The sequence below is a fragment of the Penicillium cinerascens genome (assembly GCF_028974065.1).
Source record: "Penicillium cinerascens strain IBT 15544 chromosome Unknown contig_24_segment0_segment0, whole genome shotgun sequence".
NCBI classification, from domain to species: domain Eukaryota; kingdom Fungi; phylum Ascomycota; class Eurotiomycetes; order Eurotiales; family Aspergillaceae; genus Penicillium; species Penicillium cinerascens.
In genome coordinates this window covers 889,277-911,368 of record NW_026695290.1, presented here as the reverse complement: position 1 = coordinate 911,368, position 22,092 = coordinate 889,277, and the positions used below count along the sequence as shown (strand labels likewise).

Below are 22,092 nucleotides of genomic sequence, written 5' to 3'. Positions count from 1 at the left end.
CGTCATTGCTTATGCCCAGGTGGATGACTGGGGGATTGAACGGCTTTCTGCCGTGGTGTTTCCGTTAACAATATCAATGGAAATCCAACAAAAAAAGAAGTCTGTTCCAAGTAAAATTTGTAATGTATTTTTTGTAGGCTTTCATCTCCGCCCTTATATGTCCATGTGGTGTTCAAATGTTGGATGTACCTAGGTTCAGACTCAGTCCGAATGTTTCGAGGCCTATGCAAGTATGTACAATGCCCATTTAGACATCTATTCGTCAACTACTTATAGTACACTGGCTCTGTCACCCCTCCTGGTCTTTGCCAACTCATCTTTCAAAATGGGGTTCCTGTCCCCAGATCGGCTTCCATCTCCATCAAACAGATCATCGACATTCGCTGCAGGCGTGGTAACCTCAGTCCAAGCCCACATCTTCTGCAATTCCGGGTCAAGCGAGCCCTCCATAGCATCGACGACCTTGTCTCCAATAACAGGGAAGAACTTGTACGCGTGTCCACTACCACCCGTGGCAAGGAAGAGCCCGTCGTAAGCGGGGTGGTATGAAACAATAAAGTCACCATTAGGCCTGTTCATTCAAGATCAGCAATCAATACACTTCACAAAGAAGGTCCAAACTTACGTATCGGTATACCAACAAATCCTCGTACCAGCAAATGGACGGTCCATAAACCGCGGCAGCAGCTGCTTCAACGCTACCCGGAATGCCTCCTCTCCTTCCAGCGGCACTGGCGCCCCCGGCTCAGGAAGACTAACCTGCATCGTCTCTCCAGCCGCACCAGGTACAGGAATAGATCTCGGGTTGCGGTACCCATACGCATGGCGCGCAATCTTGAGCAGGTTGTCCCGCGGCGGGATGATGAAGATGCCCGTGGCAAAGTTCAGGATAGTCGGCAGATTTTCGAGCTCGCGCTGCTCGGCGTCTGAGATGCGGATGTAAGCGATCGCCTGGCCAGTTGCGACGGCTTTTCCGCGCAGATCAACAAGCTTGGATGACCATGCACCTGTAGCGAGGACGACCAGGTCGGCCGTGATGGTGGTACCATCTGCCAGGGCAACACCGGTAGCCCGCGGTTTAGCACCAGATGTGTCGTACAAGACACGCTCAACATCACCCGTGCGGAAAGTGACCTTTCCCTCGCGATCAAGCTGCTCCTTCGCAAAGTGCACAGTAGCTGCAGCATCCGACCAGCCAGAGCCCCAGTTCACATACCCACCAGCCACATCGAACGTCTCGCCATACAGCGGGACGACACGGAGAACATCCTCTTTAGTCGGGAGAAGGATGACATTATCGCCCTCGATGCGACGCACATTGGCATAGCTCTTGCGCGCATACTCTTTAGCGCTGGCACTGTTTTCGGGGTACACGAGCAGCAGACCATTCTGCGTGTAGCGGCCCTCACGACCCCATTCCGTAGTTCGCCAGCGCTGAATCGCCGTATCGGCTAGCCTGGCGTATGCAGCATTCGCATAATCTGCACGCACAATGCGCGATGTGTCCACAGACGAACCATGCGGGTTCGGAATGGTGGGTGATGCCTCGACCAACGTGATCTGCGAGTCCGGGTGCCTCTTGCTCAGCGATTGTGCCGTGGATACTGGAAAATGTTAGATGAGAGCGGCAATCGGCGTGGGGATCCGGGGTTGAATTGTGTGCGCCTCTCGCGTGTATAATTACTTACGGCCGAAGACTCCTCCTCCCACGATCAAGATCTTTGGAGGCAGCGCCATTGCGATTGAGGGGATATTTTTATGTATGCTTGAGAGTGTGGCGTGATTCTGATAGAGTGGCCGAGGGAATGGTTTGATAGTTCCTGATAACGGCAGTTTGTCAGACTCGGCTCCGGACCCGACCATTCTCCATTTTATCCCGAGCTAGTCGGCACTGGGCCTCACTCAGCTTGGCTAGATAAGAGACCAAGGGCACTATACAGGGAACGGGTGCAAGATTGAGACCCCTTGAGCCGCTTTCTCGTACTTCTCCCGCCTTTCAACGCGCGCCCGAAATTTTCAGTCGCCATCTCGCACCCGTACTGTCGACATCGGGATAGCGGGAGACAGTCAATCCACCATCCGAATCTATCACTTTTCTACTGTTCTGAAACACTCTTCCAACAGGTCACCCTGAAGGTTGCCTGTCAGTGCATCGCCGCGATGAACACAACCCGATTAGGAAGAGCCTCCTTGAGGGCCGTCACGCCTACGATCCCCTCCAGAGGCGTGCAAAGCAAAGCACCTCGGCCAAAGAAACCAACGTATGTCCAATTTTGCTCTGAAGTGTAACATTCCAAACATTGACCAACCCTACAGTACCAAACCACCACCAACGCGCAAGCAATTTAACCCAGAGCTCAAGCGCTTCCAAGAACGCTTCGAAGCCAAAGAAGCCCAGTCCAAACCCAACGGCGGCATTCCACCACGCGTACTAACCTTCCTGGGCATCTCAGCCCTGACAATAAGCACATACTGCGGCTACTTGTACGCGTCTTACCAGCGCCAGGTATCCAAAGGACAAGCGCTGGACCTGCCGACAGACGTGTCAGACCGGTACAATACCACCGCACCGACGTTCGATGCAGATGTCGAGCTCTCTGAAAAGGCTATGCGCTTGGGCTCCAAACGTGCTGATCTCGTTCGTATGGCGCGCGGCGATGTCCTCGAGGTTAGCTGTGGTACGGGGCGGAACTTGGAGTACTACGATCTGGGCGAGCGACGAGGTCTCGACAGCACGGATCGACTGGGGGTTATTGGATGTCGCAGTTTGACGTTTGTGGATCTTAGTCCGCAGATGGTGGCTATCACGAAGGAGAAGTTCGAGGCGCTCAGGCCGGATTTTAAGCGGGTGGCATTCCGTGCGCAGGATGCTGGGAGCGTGTCCGTTGAGTTGAAGGGGTTGAGAGGGTCTACTGGGTCGAAGGAGGGCGAGTACTATGATACTATCGTGCAGACGATGGGTCTATGTTCGATGCCGGATCCTGTGGGCACGTTGCGCCATTTGGGTGAGATTACGGAGCCGAAACGTGGGCGCATCTTGTTGTTGGAGCATGGACGGTCGCACTACGATTGGCTGAATCGTATTCTGGACAACCTGGCTCCGACGCATGCGGACCGGCATGGGTGCTGGTGGAATCGTGATATCGGGGCTATTGTCCGAGAGAGTGGGTTGGAGATTGTGGAGGAGAAGAGGTGGCATCTTGGGACGACTTGGCGGTATGTTTTGAAGCCGAGGCAGAACTGATTCTGCCTGGTTTTGTTTGAAGGGGTTGTTTAAGGTTGTTGTGATGCCAAAGGTGTGCTTGGTGTTGAAGCTTTGATTGTATATATCCGAGGACTGTATAAATATTGTAGAATGGACCAAATGACTTGATATTCAATACCATGTACCTGCAGTTCAAGATTGAGTCACAGTTAAATAAACCGATTCCTCTATTCGCCATGCCATTCTTGCAGGTGTTCATGATAGTACTTGTCCATATCGAAGGGTCTGGATGCGTGGGCCTAGCGGGTTGCACCTTACCTACCCGACCGGCTAACCAACAACGCTACCCAAAATACCGTTAGCCTCACCCAGAAAATGACCCAACAAGCCCACCTGGGCAGTAATCTACTCGGGATAACGCCCTTCCAAAGAGGATGGGGACGATCTCGATATGTGGTTATGGAAGCCATCAAAGACGCAGTTGCATAACACAACATCCAAGGAAACCGTTTTCACCAGCCAATTCACATCGATAGCGTTAGCAGACAACCCCCAAGTCAATGGAAATTGGATGCTGATTGGGTTGATTGATATCAGTCCCACATAAATCCCTTACCATTCGCCGTCCGTTATCGCAATTTGATACGTGCAGGGGCCATCTATTTACTCTGAAACAACAAGGAGCACCGAGCGCAAAAACTGTTTCAAAATTAGGATTCGATGTACGGAGTACTGTAGGGGAGGACACCTTATTTCCCTAACAGTGTACTTCTGGACCCCCAAAAGGGGAGAGCCGTATAATTTGAGGCGATCCCGTTCAGGGCCATCCATCTCCAGGTCCACAGGTGCCAACAACTTGTTTACGGGTCACAACCCCTGAAGACAAGTATTCCAGCCAAACACAAACGCAGCCAATTAACCGTCTCTCATAAAAATGGATGGAGGAGATGTTAGCATATCCAGTTGAATGACTTGCCACGGCTCGCAAACGACGGCACGCACGGTACGAAGCCCTTCCAATTTGCGCCGATAGACCAATTAATGGATGTTGCAGATCCCCTGCAGGGGTATTTCTACATGTCTTGGATGCGACCGGTTTCTGTTGGCCCGGCAATTCCATGGCAGTACTTTTCGCCATGATATGCGGGGTCGCAGATGGGCTATGTAAGGACTGCATCAAAACAAAAAAAAACAGTTGCGATGTGGGTTTGATGTTGATGTATGATTGTGCATAGTGCGTGGCTAGTGGGTGTCTATGCGAAACAAGTATGTTGGTTGTTTGGAGAAGGAATCGGGCCAACTACACTACAATGCACCCCAGCACTAGATTCTTATTGGAACGGTCGCAAGATCGACTCGGTATGACTTCACAGAAAGTATAAGAGCCATAGGATAGCCTTGGAATAAATGGTTGACGCTAGCGCGCACAAGGCTGAGTGGTCGGGGCACACATCCTAGCCGTGTGGAGATGCGGAGATATTAGCGTGCGTCCGCTGCTGCATGATGCATGCTGTACTGTATGTGCCGGGCGCAGTTCGCGTATCTACACTATGGGTGGGAACTTTGATGATGTTGCAATGCGACGGATCTGATTACTCCTTTCGGTCGACGCATTCGAACAATAGGCTGATGGCAAAGAAAGTCTAGGGTCCCATGGTTAGGCGTTTGCCTGGGGAAGTGACCCCTCGCCTTGGCGAAAATGGACGATGTCATGAAAACGGAGATGAGTATCAGGGTTGAGGTGAAGATCGGGTATTAGATTGATTGAATGATGTTCCATGGGCGAGACCTGCAGGTTGCTGCAATGCTTGCACCCGCGCCCTTACTGAGTGCCAAGATCAGAACCTTGGCTATGATGTACAGTCCACCACATCCCTCGAATTAGAGGGAGGGGGAGAATATACCAGCGCTGTGGCCTCGGGTGCTACTGTGCTACAGGAGGTTGGCATCATATCGACACCCGTTTGCCCTCCCGGCGATGGCATCATCACTTTTAAGACCAATATTCAGCAACTCCGATGAGATCTAGATCTGTTGATCGGTAAAGTCTAGTTGGGCGTAGGTTTGAGACACACCATAAACTCAGCTACATAAGTACGGAGTAAGTACGGAGTACGGAGTACGGAGGTGGTGCAGCGCGGTCGATAGCTGAGCTCATGCATCATCAGTGGCGAGGCTCCTGTTTTCCCCCCGAGACGCTACTGCGAGCATCCCTTACTAGCGTAAGTTACATTACCGTACATCGTCCCGTGGATTCGGCCGGGGATCCACTGGCTATGGACGGAGTGGGCTGGGATGTGGACCGAAGTGGACTTGTCTCTTGTGAAACGGCGACGCTAGGGATCTTTTCAGGGAACCGGTGTTTTTCGTCCGGGAGTCTCGGGTTGACTTCCTATGGTTCTCGGGGATCACTCAGTGATCACCTTTTGCATGCGTCAATCATATCTACGATTGTTGTAGTAAATATTTGGATGTCGGTGTCGGAGGCGGTCAACATCTTACAGGCGACTGGTCACCCGGCAACCGAACAGATCTAGTCGAGTATGTACGGAGTACCTGTATAGGATAACATGCGTGTTCTTCATGGCCTACGCCAATGGGAAGATTGCATTATTCACTTGTCCGATGTGTGATTAGTCCAGGGCGATGTGTACGGAGCCCCGATGGCCGCCGCTGGAGCTCGGCACAGGAGCCTTCACCCAAAATGGAGATGGAACACATGGTTGTTCTCCACCTACTTTTTTTTTTTTTTGCCTCCCAGTGTCTTGGTATGCCACTACGGCCGAGGTTGGAATGGAGCGAGGCAACTAATGAAATATGGGCATGGCGCGTCTTGGGATCCACTGACCGCCTGGAATGGGAAAAGTTTGATTCCTTTTCCCCCTGCATCTGCGGCGGTGTAGCCTCACATATAGGCGTGGGCCGAAGACATAGGGACAGCTGTATAGCTGTATAGCTGTAGATGTGCCTGGTGGTGGTGAAGGGCCCATCAAAACGGAAAACCCAACGGATGAATCCATGGATGACCAGTCGAAGATGGCGTAAAAGAAAAATCGAGAGCGCAGAAAGTCCCGCCCAGCCAATCAGCGCCACATCGATTCCCGATGCCCGTAACGTAATTACGCCATAAAAAAAAACAAATTGAGAAATTCCTCAGGCCGTTGTCATTCGCCCCGAAGCAAGAGGTCGTCGCATCCCATATGCGCCCCTTCCTCTTCGATTTCCATCCTCCCCATTACTCCCCCCCCTTTCAAAAAAAACATATCCAAGCTTTGTATTGTTATATTATTTTCCATTCTGGTTATACTTTATTATTACTCTCTCTCCTTTGATTCCCACCTTGACCTCTTTGTTGTCGACATCATCACTATGCCTTACAATACCCGTCGCAAATCACTCTCCCTCCCTTCGCTAGGCATCCATCTCCCTAACTCTTCGCGCCGCTCTCTCTCCATTTCAAAAGGCTCAACCGATGACCATCCGCCATCCAAAAAAGTTAAGCGGTCGCATCACTCATTATCGCCCGAGCCCAGGGAGTCCGCTGTGCGCGCTGGTCGACACGGGGCTCTCGAGCACACCCCGCCTCCCTCGCCTCTGGATGCCCGCGCCGCGCCCAAAATCGACACCGAAGGCATTAATGATGATATCGTGGTCGCTGTGATCGACCAGTTGGAGAAGACTGGGAATCGCCCCCATCTGGTCAAGGAATTGGCCGCCGTTCTCGTTGCCCTAAATGCGAATGTCGCCAAGTACGTTTTACTTTCCAATTCCGAGTGTCGCGCAAATGCTAATCTACTCATCAGTTCCGCCAATCCCGCTGCCCTCCTTTCCTCCCGGCTGGCAGCATATATGAAGCGTTCTTGGACGGCTCTTGCGCCGTGCCCTATCGCCAAGGAGCTTGTCTTAATTCATCCTCGCAAAGTGTATTATTATCTGACGACCTTCCCTCGTCAGCCTATTCCGGAATCATCAGACGATCTGGTTTTGGGCATCGACGGCAAGCACATCACCCCGAGTGTGTCGAGTCTCGACGAGGACGAGGAAGACGCGATCCGGGAGCGCAGCCCCAGTCCCGAAGTGGACCTGTCTTCGCCCGACTTTGAGCAGAACGAGGACGATCTGGATAGTCCCGCAGGTCGGGGAACCTCTATGGACCAGTTTCCCGACTCTTCCAGCCACAGCCGCCTGATGCATTCTAATCGCGCGGCATCTCCGCCCCTGGAGGGGGACGAGAAGGAGTTTACTCAGACCGCCAGTGCGGTGCGCGAGCGTGCCTCGGAGGAAAAAGCCCAATCGGAGCGTGCCATTTCCGTTCTCTCCGAAAGCCTTAGCAACATAGACGAGGATATGAGCAGCGCCGACTCCTCCGTGAACAATGGCTCTGTGTCTCCCGCACCCCCTATGACGGAAGAAGAGTACAGTGATTACTTCTCACACATGAATCCTGCGGAGGGTTCCCAGGACTTGGATGAGGCCGCTGCCGCCACCCTCTTTGGCACATCCCCTTCGCCCTCCCTCACCTCGGTTGCATCGTCGGTCTCGTCTGGCACGAGCGTTATCGATGCCACGGATGAGGGGCGGACTGTTACTCTTCCGGTTGTCCCACAGATCAGTCTTCCGACAGACCCGGATGCCGCTCCCGTCTCAACTCTGAAGCGATCTCTTGATATGTTGAACAGTGGTCTTCCGGACGTCGACCTGAAGATGTCTGATCTGACCGAATCTCACGAAAAGCTCACCCTGGGCCCTCGTGCCTTCGGCAACCTGAACCACGAGCCCAATTTTGACTCCTGGAGAGAGTTGCAGAACCCGGAGTCCGTGGAGGTTGATGAGCTCGATGAGATGTTTGGCGAAATCTAAACTTTCGTACCTTTTCTCCTCTGCTCCGGTCTGCGCCCCTCCATACTTGCTTCCATTATTCCCACTTCTGTCTCTCTCTCCACTCTCGGTTGGCTAGAATGCTATACCATGGTCGTTTATCCTTCCTTGCCCATTTCCCCTCTACTTCTTGACCTCTGTACATGTTGCCGACGCTCTCACCTCGCCGTGCCCTACTCTTTTGATAATTCCTTCCTGTACATATACATCTTTTGTTGATTTTCATTTCGGTCTCGCCCTAGATGGGTAGAAGGAAGATATGGGAAATTTCCGGGTCATTTCAGGGGCAAACAAAAGCGACTTGATGAATTGATACAATTGCAAATGGCGTTTCAAATTTCGTTCAACCATGGAAATCATGAACCATGACACCTGACTAAGCCCTACCGTAGGGCCAACGGCCCAGCCAGTAATCTCGGCCCTGTGATTAATCTCCCGCCACTTTGCCATGGACTTTTTTATCCATTCCATTCGCTTTCTTCGCTTGTGACTGAATGTCTTATCCTCTTCGGATCTTCATGGATTCGTAGTCTAAGCTGACGTCCCGGTTGCGCTTTCCCCCAACCCGACCGCTGGAGCCGTTGGAGCCGTTGGAGTCGAATCGCATCGAGCCGGAGTCGCAGAACGCCGAATCGGGATCCCTTCGATACCGATCGATACCACCCATCGACCTTTGTACCCCTTCCGTATGCTCTTTGCGCGATACCGCGACCATGACGATGGAAGATCCGCCCCAGAACCCTCCGGGGGATAGGCTCGCCAATCAGCAAAAGTTGCCGACCGTTCAAGTTGATGGCATCCCCGCGCCGGCTGCATCGGTCGCAGAATTCGGATCAACAACGACCAAGAACGAGCCCGGTGCAGTTCGCTCGGAAACCAAGAATTCTGCCAAAGTTGCTATCCCCCGTCAACGCTCGGGGATCGCCCCACGCTATAACCGGCGTGTCCCTCGCGCTTGCGAATCCTGCAGGCAGCGCAAAACGAAATGCAGTGGCGACACCCCGGTCTGTCGTCAGTGCCGGGAACTGAGGGTGACATGCCATTATCCCGTGGGATGGAAGGAGAGAACGAAGAAGTAGGTGATGCCGTTTTCCTTATCATGATCCTGCAGGTTGGTGGAGTCGAGTTGTACTAACCCGCCGTGGCAATTTAGACAAGTTGAGAAACTATCCGACAAAGCACAAGATTATGAGAATATGCTGAAAGACTTGGGATCCTTTGTTGAGTCTCGCACTGCAGACCGGATCAGGAGCTTGCTGGAAAAGGTTTGTACTCTCCCGTCCCTTGGTCGCAGGTTTGTTTGGTTGCTAACATCTTCATCTGCAGCACGGTCTGGACCAGGACTACTCGTCGAATAATTCCCATTCAGTTACCCCACAAGATGAGATCCAAGATGATGCACCTGACGGGGATGATATAAGTTCGCCTTCGTCGATTGGGTCTTTGGAAGCGATCGATCGCGTGGAAGAGGACCTGAACCGGACTGAAAAATCGCGAGCAACAGGCTTTATGGGAAAGAACTCGGAAGTCACTTGGATGCAGCGTCTCCAGAGAGAGGCAGAGCATCGTTCTCGAGGATTGCCCGGGTCTTTAGAGCCGGGTCAAAGCAAACGACAGGACGATGACCTGGCCCTTCATGCCGTGAATTACCACTTGGACGACATGGACATCTCCGTTCCTGGTCCGGTAGAACTCTATGGCATGCCTCCTCGCGAGCACGCTGATCAACTTTTTGACGATTACTTACGAACTGTGCACCCGTTCTTCCCTATCATCAACCGGCCCCTTTTCCGCGCGCAATACAAGACCTTTTTCGAAAGCAACGCGCAACCGGGGGACAAGTGGCTTGCCATATTGAATATGATCTTTGCCATCGGTGCAAAGCATGCCCATCTAATTGAGGCACCTTGGGCCGGAGATGAAAAGGACCACCTCATGTACTTGACCCGTGCCAGAATTCTGAGTATGAACGGCGACGTACTGTTCAGCCACCCAGACCTGCAGCAGGTCCAAGTTGAGGGCCTAGTTGCCTTCTACCTACTTTCATCAGATCAGATCAACCGGTAAGTACACATCATAGTCTATACCTGGCTCGGAATCTAACACCACCTTTTTAGGGCATGGAGGATGTCGGCTCTTGCTGTACGGTCTGCTATTACCCTCGGCATAAATATGAAGAGCAGTAGTCCTACAACTCCGAATATCTCCAAAGAGGCTCGCTACCGAGTCTGGTGGTGTCTCTATACCTTTGAGCATTTGCTTGGCATTATGACTGGTCGGGCAACTTGTATCTTAGATGGAGTCTGCACAACGCCACTACCTCTTCCATTTGAAGAGGAAGATCTATCGGAGCCTATTGCTGCCGAAATACTCAATAATTCGCACCTTCGGGATGATCGTGTTAACCAGGTGATGGCGAGTGCGTGGGTTCGGCATATGCCACTCAACCCGCCGGGTGGCAAAGAATCCAGCCCCTCTTCTCGCGCACGAGACAATTCATGGGTGAAAAGCCTGCCGTTTAGCTATGGACTCACCTATCTTTACTACTGCGATCTGGCAGTCATTACCCAGGAGATTGTGAACAAAGTGTACTCGGTGGACTGCGTGATGGTGCCATGGGCACATATCGAGAATCGCATTGGTGAACTGAGGTCTCGCTGCGACCTCTGGTACCGAAGTCTTCCGAACGTCCTCGACTTTACCCAGAAGAATGATGACGGCCCCGACGTCCTCCGCAGCAAGCTGGCTTTGGCATTCCAATACTACAGTGCACGAATTACCCTGGGCCGCCCATGCCTGTGCCGGCGCGATGCGCAGCAGAAGAATCCGGCCGACAGATCATGCTTCAGTCACGATATGGCCGTGCTCACCCTGGAATCTGCCATGCGCATGCTTGATCTTGTCCCGGATGAGCCAAATGCCGTCCAGCTCTATCAGATCTCCCCTTGGTGGTGTATTTTGCACTACCTCATGCAAGCAGCCACGATTCTCCTTCTCGAGCTATCTTTCGGAAGTGTCCATATGCCCGACGACGAGAAGAACTTCATTGCGTTTGCCAAGAAGGCCATTCGGTGGCTCTTCGCCATGTCTGAACACAGCGTTGCGTCCCGTCGCGCATGGCAACTGTGCGATCTTTGCTTGCGTAGACTGGCAACTGGGATGAAATTCGAAGTGAACGACATGCCCACATTCACCTATCAAACAGCACCCACCTCCACTCTGGACTGTACCGACCCTGGCCATCATCCCAACCAACCCATAAACATTGACCGGTCCGGATCGCATCGAACGGACTCTGCCGGTTACTGGGGTCCTCACTTCGAAGATTTGAACCTGACCGGCCAAAATCTCCCCACCGACCACTTCTATAACGCCTTCTCCGACGTGCCTACATCTGACCCCACGGCCTCACTTACCATCGATGGCTCGATGGCGGACGATCTTTACTTCCCGTACGATCCCATCAGTGGCGAGTTCATCCGCAGCTTCTTCCCTCATGGCAATGAAGAAGAGTCGTTGTGGGGCCAAAACTGAATGACCAGGAAACAAATAATAAAAAAGAAACAAACAATCACGCCCTATGATGAGCCAAGAAACAACGAAGCATGGATTTCATCTGCCTTTCACAAATCCTCATACCTCATATTCCTTTGTTGCCTGCTTCCTATGCACTATTCAACTTATCCTTGGGGTTTCTCGTTTATCAAGATGGCCATTGGCTCAGATACATCTTCTAACGCTTACCTTTACTCTTCTTTCATCTTCCACTTGGTATATGGCTCATCATATTTACCAAAAGCATTGCACATTATCAATGGATCACATCGGCAGGACCGACGGCGCTATGATACAAGGGAAAGGAGCTGGTACCATTCAGGCTAAAATCAAAGGGTTGGGGTATTTCGAATGGTTTCTGGGGGGTTTTTTTTTGATTTGAATGGGTTTCGGCAGGAACGGAACTTGGGATCTTAATGCATTTATGTGTTTAATCTCTTTCATCCATTTCTACGGGAAGCATTTTACGTTATGGTTCCAACATTATCATGATTTTGTCACGTACTCATTTCGGTTCATCTGAATATTTATCAATTTCAATCCACAAGTCTTGAGTCTATATAGCAAGATCGATTTCATGATTGTACACGTGGAAAGAGAAGGGGGTATATACACGTTGGTGCCAAAAAGAAACATAGTACTGTACATGTAGACCTCAACACTACTCCTGCGCAGCATCAGCCAGCCAAGAGGCCATGAACGGATCGTTCTGGAGCTCCTTCGCTTCATCTCTGACCCGTTTCGCCGCCGCCCGCTCGCTCCAGTTATCGCGAGCACCTGAACGCTTGGTCAAAACACCGCGAGCGCGCAGGCGGGCCAGGTGGCCTGGAAGGTCGGCGTCGATTTGGTCTTCGGGAATGCGGGCGCGCAGGTACCTGGTTGCGCAGAAGTCGAGCGCGGCTTCGGCTTCTGAGGCCGGAGGCCTGCCGCCGTTTTTGCTGACGTATTGGTAGAGGGATCGAGAGACGTCGATTTGGTAGCCATCCTCGATGAAGTGATCGGTAGGGGGAGATGAGGGAGGAGGTTCGTCGGGAGTTGAGGAAGGCATGTTTGTCCGCTCGGCCTCAAACTCTTGGAGTGCGGCTTGCGCAATGATGCGGATGGTGTTCACGTCTGGAACCACTGCTTTGCGTTGGATCTCAGCGTGCCACGCCGGGTTGAAGGTTGGGTTGCCATTATGATCCCTCATTTCTGGCAGGGTCAGGAGCCGCGATACGCCGCCCTCTTGTTGACGGGACATCGTTGGGCTTGGAACGTCCTGGCACCATTGGGCATAAAGTTCCATGCCGACTTTGCTGCCGTGGACTTCCACTGCAGCGGTGAGGATATCGTTGAAGGAGACGCAGGGAATGTAATGCATTCGTTGGTGGCTTCTGGGAGATCGCTTAAACTTCACCTGCTCCATGAGACCAGCCAGAGGCTCGGGCAGGGTTGACAATACCTGCTGGAGACGGCGGAGAGCTCTTCCTTGGAAGTCGGCTACCCGGCGGTTCTTGCTGGCCTGCGTGTTGAATTCACCTTCGAAGAAACGCAGGAGTATGTCTTTGGCGGACTCGAGGCTTTCCTCTTCCTTCTTCTCCACAGTGACTCCGCGAGCATGCTTCTTCTTGATGGTAGCGTCCATTCTGATGACCTTAGCCGCCAGGGAGGCGAGATTGTGGAATCCCCAAGATTTCAATCTGAAATCGCGCATATAGTTCAGTGTCATGCGCACGCGGGTCCAATCGGCTAGTGCGATGTGGAAATTAACCAGGCACTTAAGCGTGTTGACAGAAAGTGGCATGGCTAGGGCAGCAATGATCTTTTCGCAGAGCTCCGGATTTTTGGTGGCAGTTGCGAATCGTAAGAGCGCTGGCGCCAGCATTTGGTTGCCGTAGGAGCTTGTAGGGATTGAAGGTCCGTCAGGGTCATCGTTAAAAAGCAACCAGTTTCCAAACCCATACGCACGGCTCGAAGTAGCCAGATCTATCAATTCGGCCATCGTCATATCGGAAATCCCTGGCAAGGAGGACTGGTGTATCTTGAGATTAGATGAGTGGGCATCGTCGAAAAATAGGACATCCGCAGACTGTGATTGGTTTATATGTTCAAAGAAAGCTTGGATGTGTTGAGCCTTGCTGGCATCAACAATGTTCTGAAGCCAAGCGAATTGGTAGAAAGAGCGTCCAGCTTGGCGTTGATTGGCAAACGCCTTGATGTTGTACTCCACCAGGCCGGAAATGGCCGCTGACTCGTCATACAGCTGAGACCTCGTCACTTTATCAAGTTGATGCTCCGATGTATCGAAGCCGGGTTGCCATGGTGGCACCACGCTTTGAGTGGACCGCAGTATCCGTTGAAAGGCGACTGGGTCCTTGTTGGGCTCTAGGCTGCCCGACTCAAAAATTCGCGTCATATGCCAGTTCGTCAACTTGTTTGTCGGCCGAAGGTCGTCTTTAGACCCGGCGGGGTCGAGGAGCTCGCTCAGGGGAGCCTCGAGTTGGAGTAGCTCCGAAGGAGATGCTCCGTAGAAACCGACTCCTGTATAGGCTTTGTCGTACAGTGTGTCTCGCAAGCATACAACCACCTCTGTGCTTATGGTCCTTTTGCCGAGACCATTGAAGGGGGGTTTGTTGCGTCCCTTGAACACCTCGGGAGGACCGCCATTATGCGGACGACGCCAGGACTGCTCCGTAGTGATGTTTGTTTGTCGTACTATATCAAGATTCTGGGCTAGAGGTGCCCAGCTCTCGACTTTCCATTCGCCGTCGCCCTTCCGCTTCTGCATCGCTTTAACCAACAGGGCGCCTTGTTTTGCCAACCCGTGCTCAACGCAACACCAAAGGATGAGCTCAAACCAAATTTCCGGGCCCAGCTCTCGGAATTCGACAGGGAAAGGCAGGAATGGAGGATCCTCTCCTGCTTCGGTAGCCGCCTTGGCCAGTTCAGACTCATGCTCTAACCATGCTGCGTCAGACAGAACTGTCATAATATGGCTTGAAAGCAGATGTAGCCCGGGAGGACGAAACACTTGTTCATGAGAGTTGTAAGGCTGGTATTGGTATATTTTGTCAGAAATCAGGCCCAGATTATGCATGCGCGCAAGAAGGCGGAACACGCAGGACATCGCGGCCTTAGATTCCTCCGGGGAGCGATCTGCTGCAGCCAGAGCCAACGATCCAATATTGTATAAGAGTTCCCCCAGATAGCGATCACTAAGGCCCTTCGCGGCAGGCCTCATTGTAATAGCATCGAGAGAAGTAGTGTCTGATGTGGGAAGCGATTCGACACGTTGACCCAAAGCTGAGGGAGTGATGCCTGTGAGTTGGTTCAGAGACATATCACCCGCAAACCAGTCGAGGGTTGGTGCTAAATGCTGAGCGATCTGGAAAGGCCTGATGATCTCGTATGTGTCGATAAATTGGCTCAAAAGCGCGTGTACTCCAGACCACTGCTTCATATTAAAGCCCAAATGCGCCAAAAGGTCCAGATTCGCATGCGTTCTTGATGCCCACAAGACTCCCATCAGTTTATGTACCCGATCGAGGTCCTTTTTGTGTTGCATGAGCGAAACGGTGGGGTTTTGCGGATCCGCGCGGTTGTCGGGTCGTTGTGTAGGCCGACATGCCATGAGGAATGGTATCCATGATTCGATAAGGAATCTCCGCTCGGATTGGAGGGGAGATGCCGGAAAATCATTGTATGAGGTGATAAATTGGTGTTCTTCGTCAGTAAGAGGCCCGCGTGTCGAGGCAGGTCGAGTCTGGGTTCGAAGCGCCAAGGGGGAGGAGAGGGCGAGTAACGGAGTGATCAACCGGCGGCCAATCCGCAAGGACCGGCCGGTGCACAAGCACCTTCTCATGACAAAGCGTCGAGTTTCGTGAGAGGCGCCTGCGGAGGAATCTCGGTCTCGGTGGGCATGGAAATAGGTATGGAGTGGCGCATATCGGATCAATCATGAATCGCACATGTCGCGGAGGTTTCCGGGTACATATCCCGCACAATGCCGCACTTAAACTCAGCTCAAGGCCGGATAAGTCGTCAAGGAAGAGTTGACGACTCGGCGGAAAAGGAAGATCATGAAACGGGAAATTTAGATGCTGAGTAAGCGGCCACCAGCTGCGGCCAATCAACGTAGCCAGATTTACTTCCATGGGGATATGTCTTTCAACCTGTACAAAAACAAAGGGAAGGAAGGAAGTAAGCCTCGGAGAAGAGATATAGAATCACAAGTTTGCTTATGATGTTTCACAAGGCCGCACGTAACGGTCCTGGGCCCGGTGTAACGGTGGGAGCACTGTCCGTTCAAGGAAAGCTTAAGAATGTTTGCTACTTCGGAGGAACATATTGAATATCAATTTTCAGGCCCTCCTTTCATTTCATGCATCCATCTCCAATGTACTGGATGTTACCAGCCCACATTTGCTCGGGAGTATCTCGCCCAGATCCATGCGATGAGACCGAAGCCATCATCGCCGTGACCCAAGGCTTCCTTGCTGCGTTGAGCACAAAATCACGAGCCGACTTTGAAAAACACTGTGTTAGAGCTGGAGGAATGTCACTCTCGCCTCCATCGTCAATTGCACCACGTTTCTGCACCATCGGGTCTTTCATCGAACACGTGGCCACACTCAAAGATGAGATCGACGAGCGGATTTGGGATCCTGAGGTGAAGGTTCACGAGGAAGGGAATCTAGCTACGGTGTGGGCACCGTTTCGAGCCAAGGTCAATGGCATAGTCGATCATGTCGGTGTCGAGCTTTTCGTGCTTCACAAGTTCAATGGCGAGTGGAAGATCACTGGGCTAGCGGATTCCTGTCGGCGGCCGACCGAGGAAGAGAAAATGATGGAGTAGATGAGTCTTATATCTGGGAATTACGGGAGAGCAATGTAGCAGGATCCAAACTCGTTCGCACGAATTGCAGGCTATATTATACAACACTTTCTCTATAACTGAACCAGCAGCCACTGTAATACAACCTTGACCTAATACACAAAGCATTCGGGGACCCGAAACGAACGTAGAGATCTGGAAAATCTAGACCTGGATAGGGCGAATCTGGCGACCGTGGACCCGCTCAAACTGTTTGCTACCCTGCTGAGATCCCTCACCTCGGCCAGCGCGGGGAGTTTCGCTAGGCATACCACCGCCGAAGCCACCGCCCTGGATGCTACTGGCACTGCTTGACTGAGGGAAGCCAGAAGGAAAACCAGTTGGGACTTCGCCGAAGCCGCCGCTGGGTTGAGCACCACCGGAGGGGAATGTGGTAGGGACAGCGCTAGAGTGGTGAGGACCATGACGACCACCACGGTGGCCGCCGTCGTCGTGGTGACGTACAGGTGACCTGGGAAAGCCGCTGGGAACACCGGTAGACGTACCGGAGGGTTCACCGGAGAGATGAGCGGTAGGAGTGGCGTGTGAATTACCGCCAAACTATGAAGTTATCAGTATGGATTCAGACATCGTGGATGGATATACCTACTCCAGGCAGGGCCCAGCCGGCGGCATTGGGAGCCAGAGAGAGAGCGGCAGCCAGGCCGATGGCAACGTTGAGCTTCATGATCAATGGTGTTTAATGTATTGATAAATGGAAAGATGTTCTAAAAAAGAATGGATGACTGAGTCACTCAATGACGGATGATTTCAGGTCTGTAGAAAGGAATGAAGCGCGCAGCACTGTGATCGAAAGAATTGGAAGGAATTCTCATGAAGACAACCGAAGTCCTTATATAGCTTGGAGCTGAGCTTATAGAGCGGGTCGCAGCAGTTGAGACCCTGGTTCTCCCTGGTCTAGATCGACAGCCCAACATTCTGTGAAGATCGGCACTGAGTCTGCTAGGAGGGGTTCTCAACTCCATCAGGCGTGACGGATTTGTCGAATCACCGATGATCATGGGCGAAGATGGGTACGTAGCCGTAAGGAAGCATATTGGTGCATCATCGTGGAGCCAAAACATGAGTCCAGTTGTGGAAGTTGCACGGGACGTCACCGGGAGTTATGAGGCAGATGGCGCCACGGACCAATCCACCTTGGTATTTCGCTGGGGGGACCCAAGCGTACATGCAGAGTTCGTTGGAGGCGGAGTTTAAGGTGAAACAGGGAGGCAGCGGTGGACTCCACATCGGCTTACACGTCGCTGCCGATCGGTCCACCGAGTGCTTCAGGTTGGTGTATAAATTGACCAGTCGCTAGGAGCCGAAGGTTCTGGCCCTGCCAGACCCAATATGGCTCAAACGACGATACCATGGCTCTCAAACTAAGGTTCTATTACAGAATTGTCCCGCGATTGCGCGTCCTTTCTCAAATAAATATAGCAGATAGCATTTTACAATTGCTCGGGGTATTGTACACCATATCATGGAACGGCTCAATGAAAGTGATACCGACAACACAGAAACCAATACGCCTAGTTCATCACTCATGAAAAAAAAGGGGCATAGGGGAGCAAATCATAGCTCTTCCTCCTCAACCGACATGTCGCCACCAAGCTCTTGCTCCACTTCGTCGACCACAAAGCTTTCGTAATCCTCGAGGCCCTTCTGAACATGCACCTTGAAGCGGATGACATCGTTGAGCATCGTCTCCACATTGGTATGAAGTTCCTCACGGAGGGCATTCGCTCGAAGTGTGAGCTGCTCGTACTCGATGTTGGTGTTCATCTCACGTTGCTCCATCAATTGGACACTGTCGCTAAGAGTCGCCCGCATCTTGGCAAGCTCCTTCTCCATCTTCTCAATCTGGGCGTCAGATGCCGTCTTCTGAGTGGTTGTAATTTCCTTGGTGCGGTCGAATTCCTCCTCAGCCGCCCGGCGCCGGTGTTCCAGTGCCTCAACCTCGCTGCGCTTTTCATCCATCGCCTCCTTGATATTGTCAAGTAGATTGCGGCGGTCAAGGTCATCATCAATGGCCCGTTTTCGGCGCTCGTTGATCTCCTTTCGGAGCGACTGTAGGCTGTTGCGGACCGCGCTCCGAAGGTCTAGATTCAACAGATGCGCCGGGTGGTAGCCGGTGAATGGCTCTGCCAACAGACGATCGCCCTCCGATGAAATCCGGTTTGGTGGGCCGCCAATTTGGCTCGTGGAGAAGTTGTTCTCGTTGACGTTCAGAGTTAGCTCGAAGTCTTGGCCCTTTGCATTTTCCGCAGACTCGGGAATCAGGCTGGTTTGGTAGCCGAGAGAATTGTACGCCTTCACCAGATGTTCTAGATCCTCCAACTTCTGACTTGCCTCCGCCTCCTTCTCCATGACGCGAGCGTGGGTCTCTTCCAGGCGAACCATGGTATCCTCCAGACTCTTTTGAAGGCGCTCCCGTTCTGTGTTCATGCGGTCGATGTCCTGGATGGTGATCCCCTGTCGGTCGACACTGGCCTGGAGATCGAGGCGTTCCGCCTCACTCTCCTGCAGCTCGGCATCGGTCTTCTGTATTTCAGTGTCGAGGAATTTAATGCGGACTTCATATTTCTCGATCTTCCCCTTGACGTTGTTGTTGTAGTCCTCGAACTTTCGCTTGTCGTCCTCCAGGATTCGGAAATGCTTGTCCAATTTGGCCATGTCGGGTGCGTTCTTCTCCAATTCTTCGATCTGTTCACGGAGAGCCCGGTTCTCGGCCTCCAAGGACTCCAGCTCCTGTACATAACGCTCATTCCCGCGAGCAAACTCCTGCGACATGTTTTCGATATGCGGGACCAAGCGCTGCTCGGCCATATCGTCATCCTCGTCTTCACCACCCTGAAGCCAATCATGGTAGGCGCCAGTGAGGAAGCGGTAGATGATGCGATCACCGATAATATCAACACCCGCCTCAACACAGGCCTCATCATAGTCACCCTCCACATAGCGGTCCATCATCTGCGCCAATTGCATCAACCAGTGTAGCATACCGAGGAAGGTCGACCAATTCTGGCCACCCACGGCCGCAATTTGCGACTTCGTAATGCCCTTCTCGTAAGGATAGCGCAGCTGTTTGAGAATCGGGGGCACTTCGGAGTCCATGGCTTTCTGGAACTTGTAGCCTGGATCAATGCGATGGTAGAGCCACTGGAAGATGTAGTTGAAATCCTTCTGGGTTGGCGAGCGCAGGGTATTCTGGCCCAAGGTATGCTTCATCTCCAATTCAAACTTGTTATGGGTCAAGTACTCCAATAACTCTTGACCAATGCGCGCTTGGTAAGCTCGGTCTCGCAGCGGTCGAGGGTCCCTAGGGACTCCGGCCACGGTAGGGACTTGGGTAAAGAAAGACTGGTGGCCCATTGGCCCAGCCATGGACGGTCGCGAGAAAACACTGCTTCGGCGTTGTACATTTTGAGGAGCGGAATTGGACGAAAGAGACCCTGGCGCAAAGCTTTGTCGACCGGCACTGGCACCATGGAACATGTTGCTCGAGACGGACCGGCGAACGGATGAGAGACCGGCTTCAGCACCGAAAGGTCCCCCGACGGATGCGCGCGAGAAGTTGGGTTGTTGAGGCCTGCTTGCCGAGTTCAACAGGGAGTGGCGCGCATGCTGCGATGTAAACGGAGGATTGTTGAATCCGATGGAGCTCGTGCGTTTCATTGCCGACGCCGGCTGCGGGATGGACGAGTAGTTCTGGACGCTCCCCAGAGTCTGGAGGCTAATATTAGCAGCTGCATGACTTTGCGACGACCCAGAGAGCATTCATACCTCTCGGGGGCGCTTAATACTGAACAGCCCAGTATCCTGCGACATGATGATAAAAAAGCCGCGATTGCGACGGGAAGGAGGGTGAGTCTTCAAACAACAAGTAGTAGATGCAGAATCCCAAGTGTGGAAAGCCCAAGTGGGATACGCCGCGCAAGTTCCTCGAGAAAGAGGGGATTGTTCTCACTTCCGCGCAAGCTTTGGGCGGGAACTTGGGAAAGCGCTCAATGTAAACAAGAGCGTGCCACCTCCGGATGTAGCAGGCGGTGTAAGGTGCAGGAAAACAATGCGGCCGGCAATCACGAGACACGATCACGGGACTTCGGTCTGGGGAAGTCTTGGCGGCCCTGGGTTCCGAGGTCCACGGCGGCTGCCGATGACGGTCGCTCCCCTGCTCTCGATCTTTCCCTCCGGCATCCTCCTGCTGCGGTTGACACTCTCTTCACCATGGCTCCCCGCGAGGAGTTGATCGCTTCTGCTGTAAGTTCATGCCGTTCTACTCTACTTCCGTTTTCGGTCGCTAACTGATGATCTAGGTGACTTGTATGATCTACCGACATATCTCGTAATGGGAGTGTAATCGCTGACTTCGAAATAGTTCTCCAAGATCCTTCAGTGGCATCGTCTCCTATTGAAAAGAGAGTCGCGTTCCTGCAATCGAAGAACCTTACACAAGAGGAAGTCGATCTCGCCTTATCACGAGTGGGCGAAGACCCAGCCTCCGCGGCCGCTGCTGCAAATGCGGCGTCATCGTCACAAGGTTATTCCTCACAACAGGTCGCATATCGCCCACCGCCACAAGCCCCCCAGGGATATGGCTATCCCTCATACGGTCAATGGCAGCCTCCTCCGGAGTAGGTCTCTTGGTCTCTATCTTCCGAACTTGAGCACTGATCACATGGCAGGCCCCCGAAGCGCGACTGGCGGGATTGGTTTATCATGGCCACTGTAGTGGGTGGTGTAGGCTATGGGATGTATTTCGTCGCAAAGGTAACGCGTTCAGCCAATACTTTCCATTTCCTCAGATGCTAACTTACAATTCAGCGCTACATTACTCCATTGATCGCCCCGCCAACTCCCCCGCAATTGGAGCAAGACAAGGAGAACATCGATGAGCAGTTCTCCCGTGCTTTCGCTTTGATCGACCAACTATCAACCGATACCTCTGCCCTGAAGGCCGCCGAGGATGCTCGTACAGAGCGCCTGGATGCCGCTCTTAAGGACGTGGAGAACCTTGTTTCAGACCTCAAGAGCTCGTCGCGTCGACGAGACGACGAGACCCGTCGGATCAATGATGAAATCAAGTCTTTGAAGGATGCAATCCCCAAGGCCCTTGAGGGTGCCCGGGAGGGCAACGAGAACCGGTTGAAGGAGCTTGGAAGCGAGCTGAAGAGCTTGAAGACCTTGTTGGGCAACCGCCTGGGTGGCAGTGGCTCTGCTTCTCCCTCGGCGGGCCGAACTGTTGGCAGCTCGACTCCCACTCCCGCTGCTACACCTCGCCCCGTGGAGGAGACTCCTGCTGCTATCCCCACTGCTACCTCCACTTCAACGGCCATTAACGGTCTGCAGCCAACCGTTACCCCTGCCGAGCAGGAGCCCCAGCCTGTTGCTGCTGCCCCGGCGCCTGCTCCTCAGAACAGCGAGAGTCCCCTCTCGAAACTTGGCCGGTCTGCTTCTATTCCGGCCTGGCAGATGGCTGCCGCCAACCGGTCCAAAAACGGCTCGCAGTCGAGCCCGGCCCCCGCTGACGACAAGCCGGCCGGCAGTGAGCAGAGCGCTCCTCCCAGTTAAATTTTTGGTTGATTCAGTTTGAAGA

At 52.8% G+C, this 22,092-nt stretch overlaps 9 protein-coding genes across 9 annotated transcripts; 5 read left to right on the top strand and 4 right to left on the bottom strand.

Moving 5' to 3' along the window:
* Window positions 1–270: 270 nt before the first annotated feature.
* N7498_003424 (NAD(P)/FAD-dependent oxidoreductase) lies at window positions 271–1,778 on the bottom strand (the record flags this gene model as incomplete). Its single annotated transcript, XM_058450486.1, has 3 exons — window positions 1,689–1,778; window positions 626–1,604; window positions 271–571 (listed from the first exon to the last, which is right to left on the bottom strand). The coding sequence occupies exons 1-3, from the start codon at window positions 1,735–1,737 to the stop codon at window positions 271–273; spliced, it is 1,329 nt and encodes a 442-aa protein (XP_058309948.1). The 5' UTR covers window positions 1,738–1,778.
* Window positions 1,779–2,160: 382 nt separating this feature from the next.
* Window positions 2,161–3,244, top strand: N7498_003423 (class I SAM-dependent methyltransferase; the record flags this gene model as incomplete). Its single annotated transcript, XM_058450485.1, has 2 exons — window positions 2,161–2,261; window positions 2,317–3,244. 2 exons carry the CDS (start codon window positions 2,161–2,163, stop codon window positions 3,242–3,244), a joined length of 1,029 nt encoding a protein of 342 aa, XP_058309947.1.
* Window positions 3,245–6,574: 3,330 nt separating this feature from the next.
* On the top strand, window positions 6,575–8,065 carry N7498_003422 (uncharacterized protein; the record flags this gene model as incomplete). Its single annotated transcript, XM_058450484.1, has 2 exons — window positions 6,575–6,954; window positions 7,009–8,065. The coding sequence occupies 2 exons, from the start codon at window positions 6,575–6,577 to the stop codon at window positions 8,063–8,065; spliced, it is 1,437 nt and encodes a 478-aa protein (XP_058309946.1).
* A 737-nt stretch (window positions 8,066–8,802) lies between these two features.
* N7498_003421 (Zn(II)2Cys6 transcription factor) lies at window positions 8,803–11,617 on the top strand (the record flags this gene model as incomplete). Its single annotated transcript, XM_058450483.1, has 4 exons — window positions 8,803–9,158; window positions 9,237–9,348; window positions 9,410–10,146; window positions 10,201–11,617. 4 exons carry the CDS (start codon window positions 8,803–8,805, stop codon window positions 11,615–11,617), a joined length of 2,622 nt encoding a protein of 873 aa, XP_058309945.1.
* A 682-nt stretch (window positions 11,618–12,299) lies between these two features.
* On the bottom strand, window positions 12,300–15,479 carry N7498_003420 (uncharacterized protein; the record flags this gene model as incomplete). The annotated part of the gene is made up of 1 exon (XM_058450482.1): window positions 12,300–15,479. The coding sequence occupies one exon, from the start codon at window positions 15,477–15,479 to the stop codon at window positions 12,300–12,302; it is 3,180 nt and encodes a 1,059-aa protein (XP_058309944.1).
* A 534-nt stretch (window positions 15,480–16,013) lies between these two features.
* Window positions 16,014–16,472, top strand: N7498_003419 (uncharacterized protein; the record flags this gene model as incomplete). Its single annotated transcript, XM_058450481.1, has 1 exon — window positions 16,014–16,472. The coding sequence occupies one exon, from the start codon at window positions 16,014–16,016 to the stop codon at window positions 16,470–16,472; it is 459 nt and encodes a 152-aa protein (XP_058309943.1).
* A 183-nt stretch (window positions 16,473–16,655) lies between these two features.
* N7498_003418 (uncharacterized protein) lies at window positions 16,656–17,178 on the bottom strand (the record flags this gene model as incomplete). The annotated part of the gene is made up of 2 exons (XM_058450480.1): window positions 16,656–17,051; window positions 17,101–17,178. The coding sequence occupies 2 exons, from the start codon at window positions 17,176–17,178 to the stop codon at window positions 16,656–16,658; spliced, it is 474 nt and encodes a 157-aa protein (XP_058309942.1).
* Window positions 17,179–18,068: 890 nt separating this feature from the next.
* Window positions 18,069–20,324, bottom strand: N7498_003417 (kinetochore-associated Ndc80 complex subunit NDC80; the record flags this gene model as incomplete). The annotated part of the gene is made up of 2 exons (XM_058450479.1): window positions 18,069–20,222; window positions 20,280–20,324. The coding sequence occupies 2 exons, from the start codon at window positions 20,322–20,324 to the stop codon at window positions 18,069–18,071; spliced, it is 2,199 nt and encodes a 732-aa protein (XP_058309941.1).
* A 399-nt stretch (window positions 20,325–20,723) lies between these two features.
* pex14 (putative peroxisomal membrane anchor protein (Pex14)) lies at window positions 20,724–22,067 on the top strand (the record flags this gene model as incomplete). Its single annotated transcript, XM_058450478.1, has 5 exons — window positions 20,724–20,756; window positions 20,813–20,819; window positions 20,875–21,130; window positions 21,182–21,266; window positions 21,321–22,067. 5 exons carry the CDS (start codon window positions 20,724–20,726, stop codon window positions 22,065–22,067), a joined length of 1,128 nt encoding a protein of 375 aa, XP_058309940.1.
* Between the last annotated feature and the right edge of the window lie 25 nt (window positions 22,068–22,092).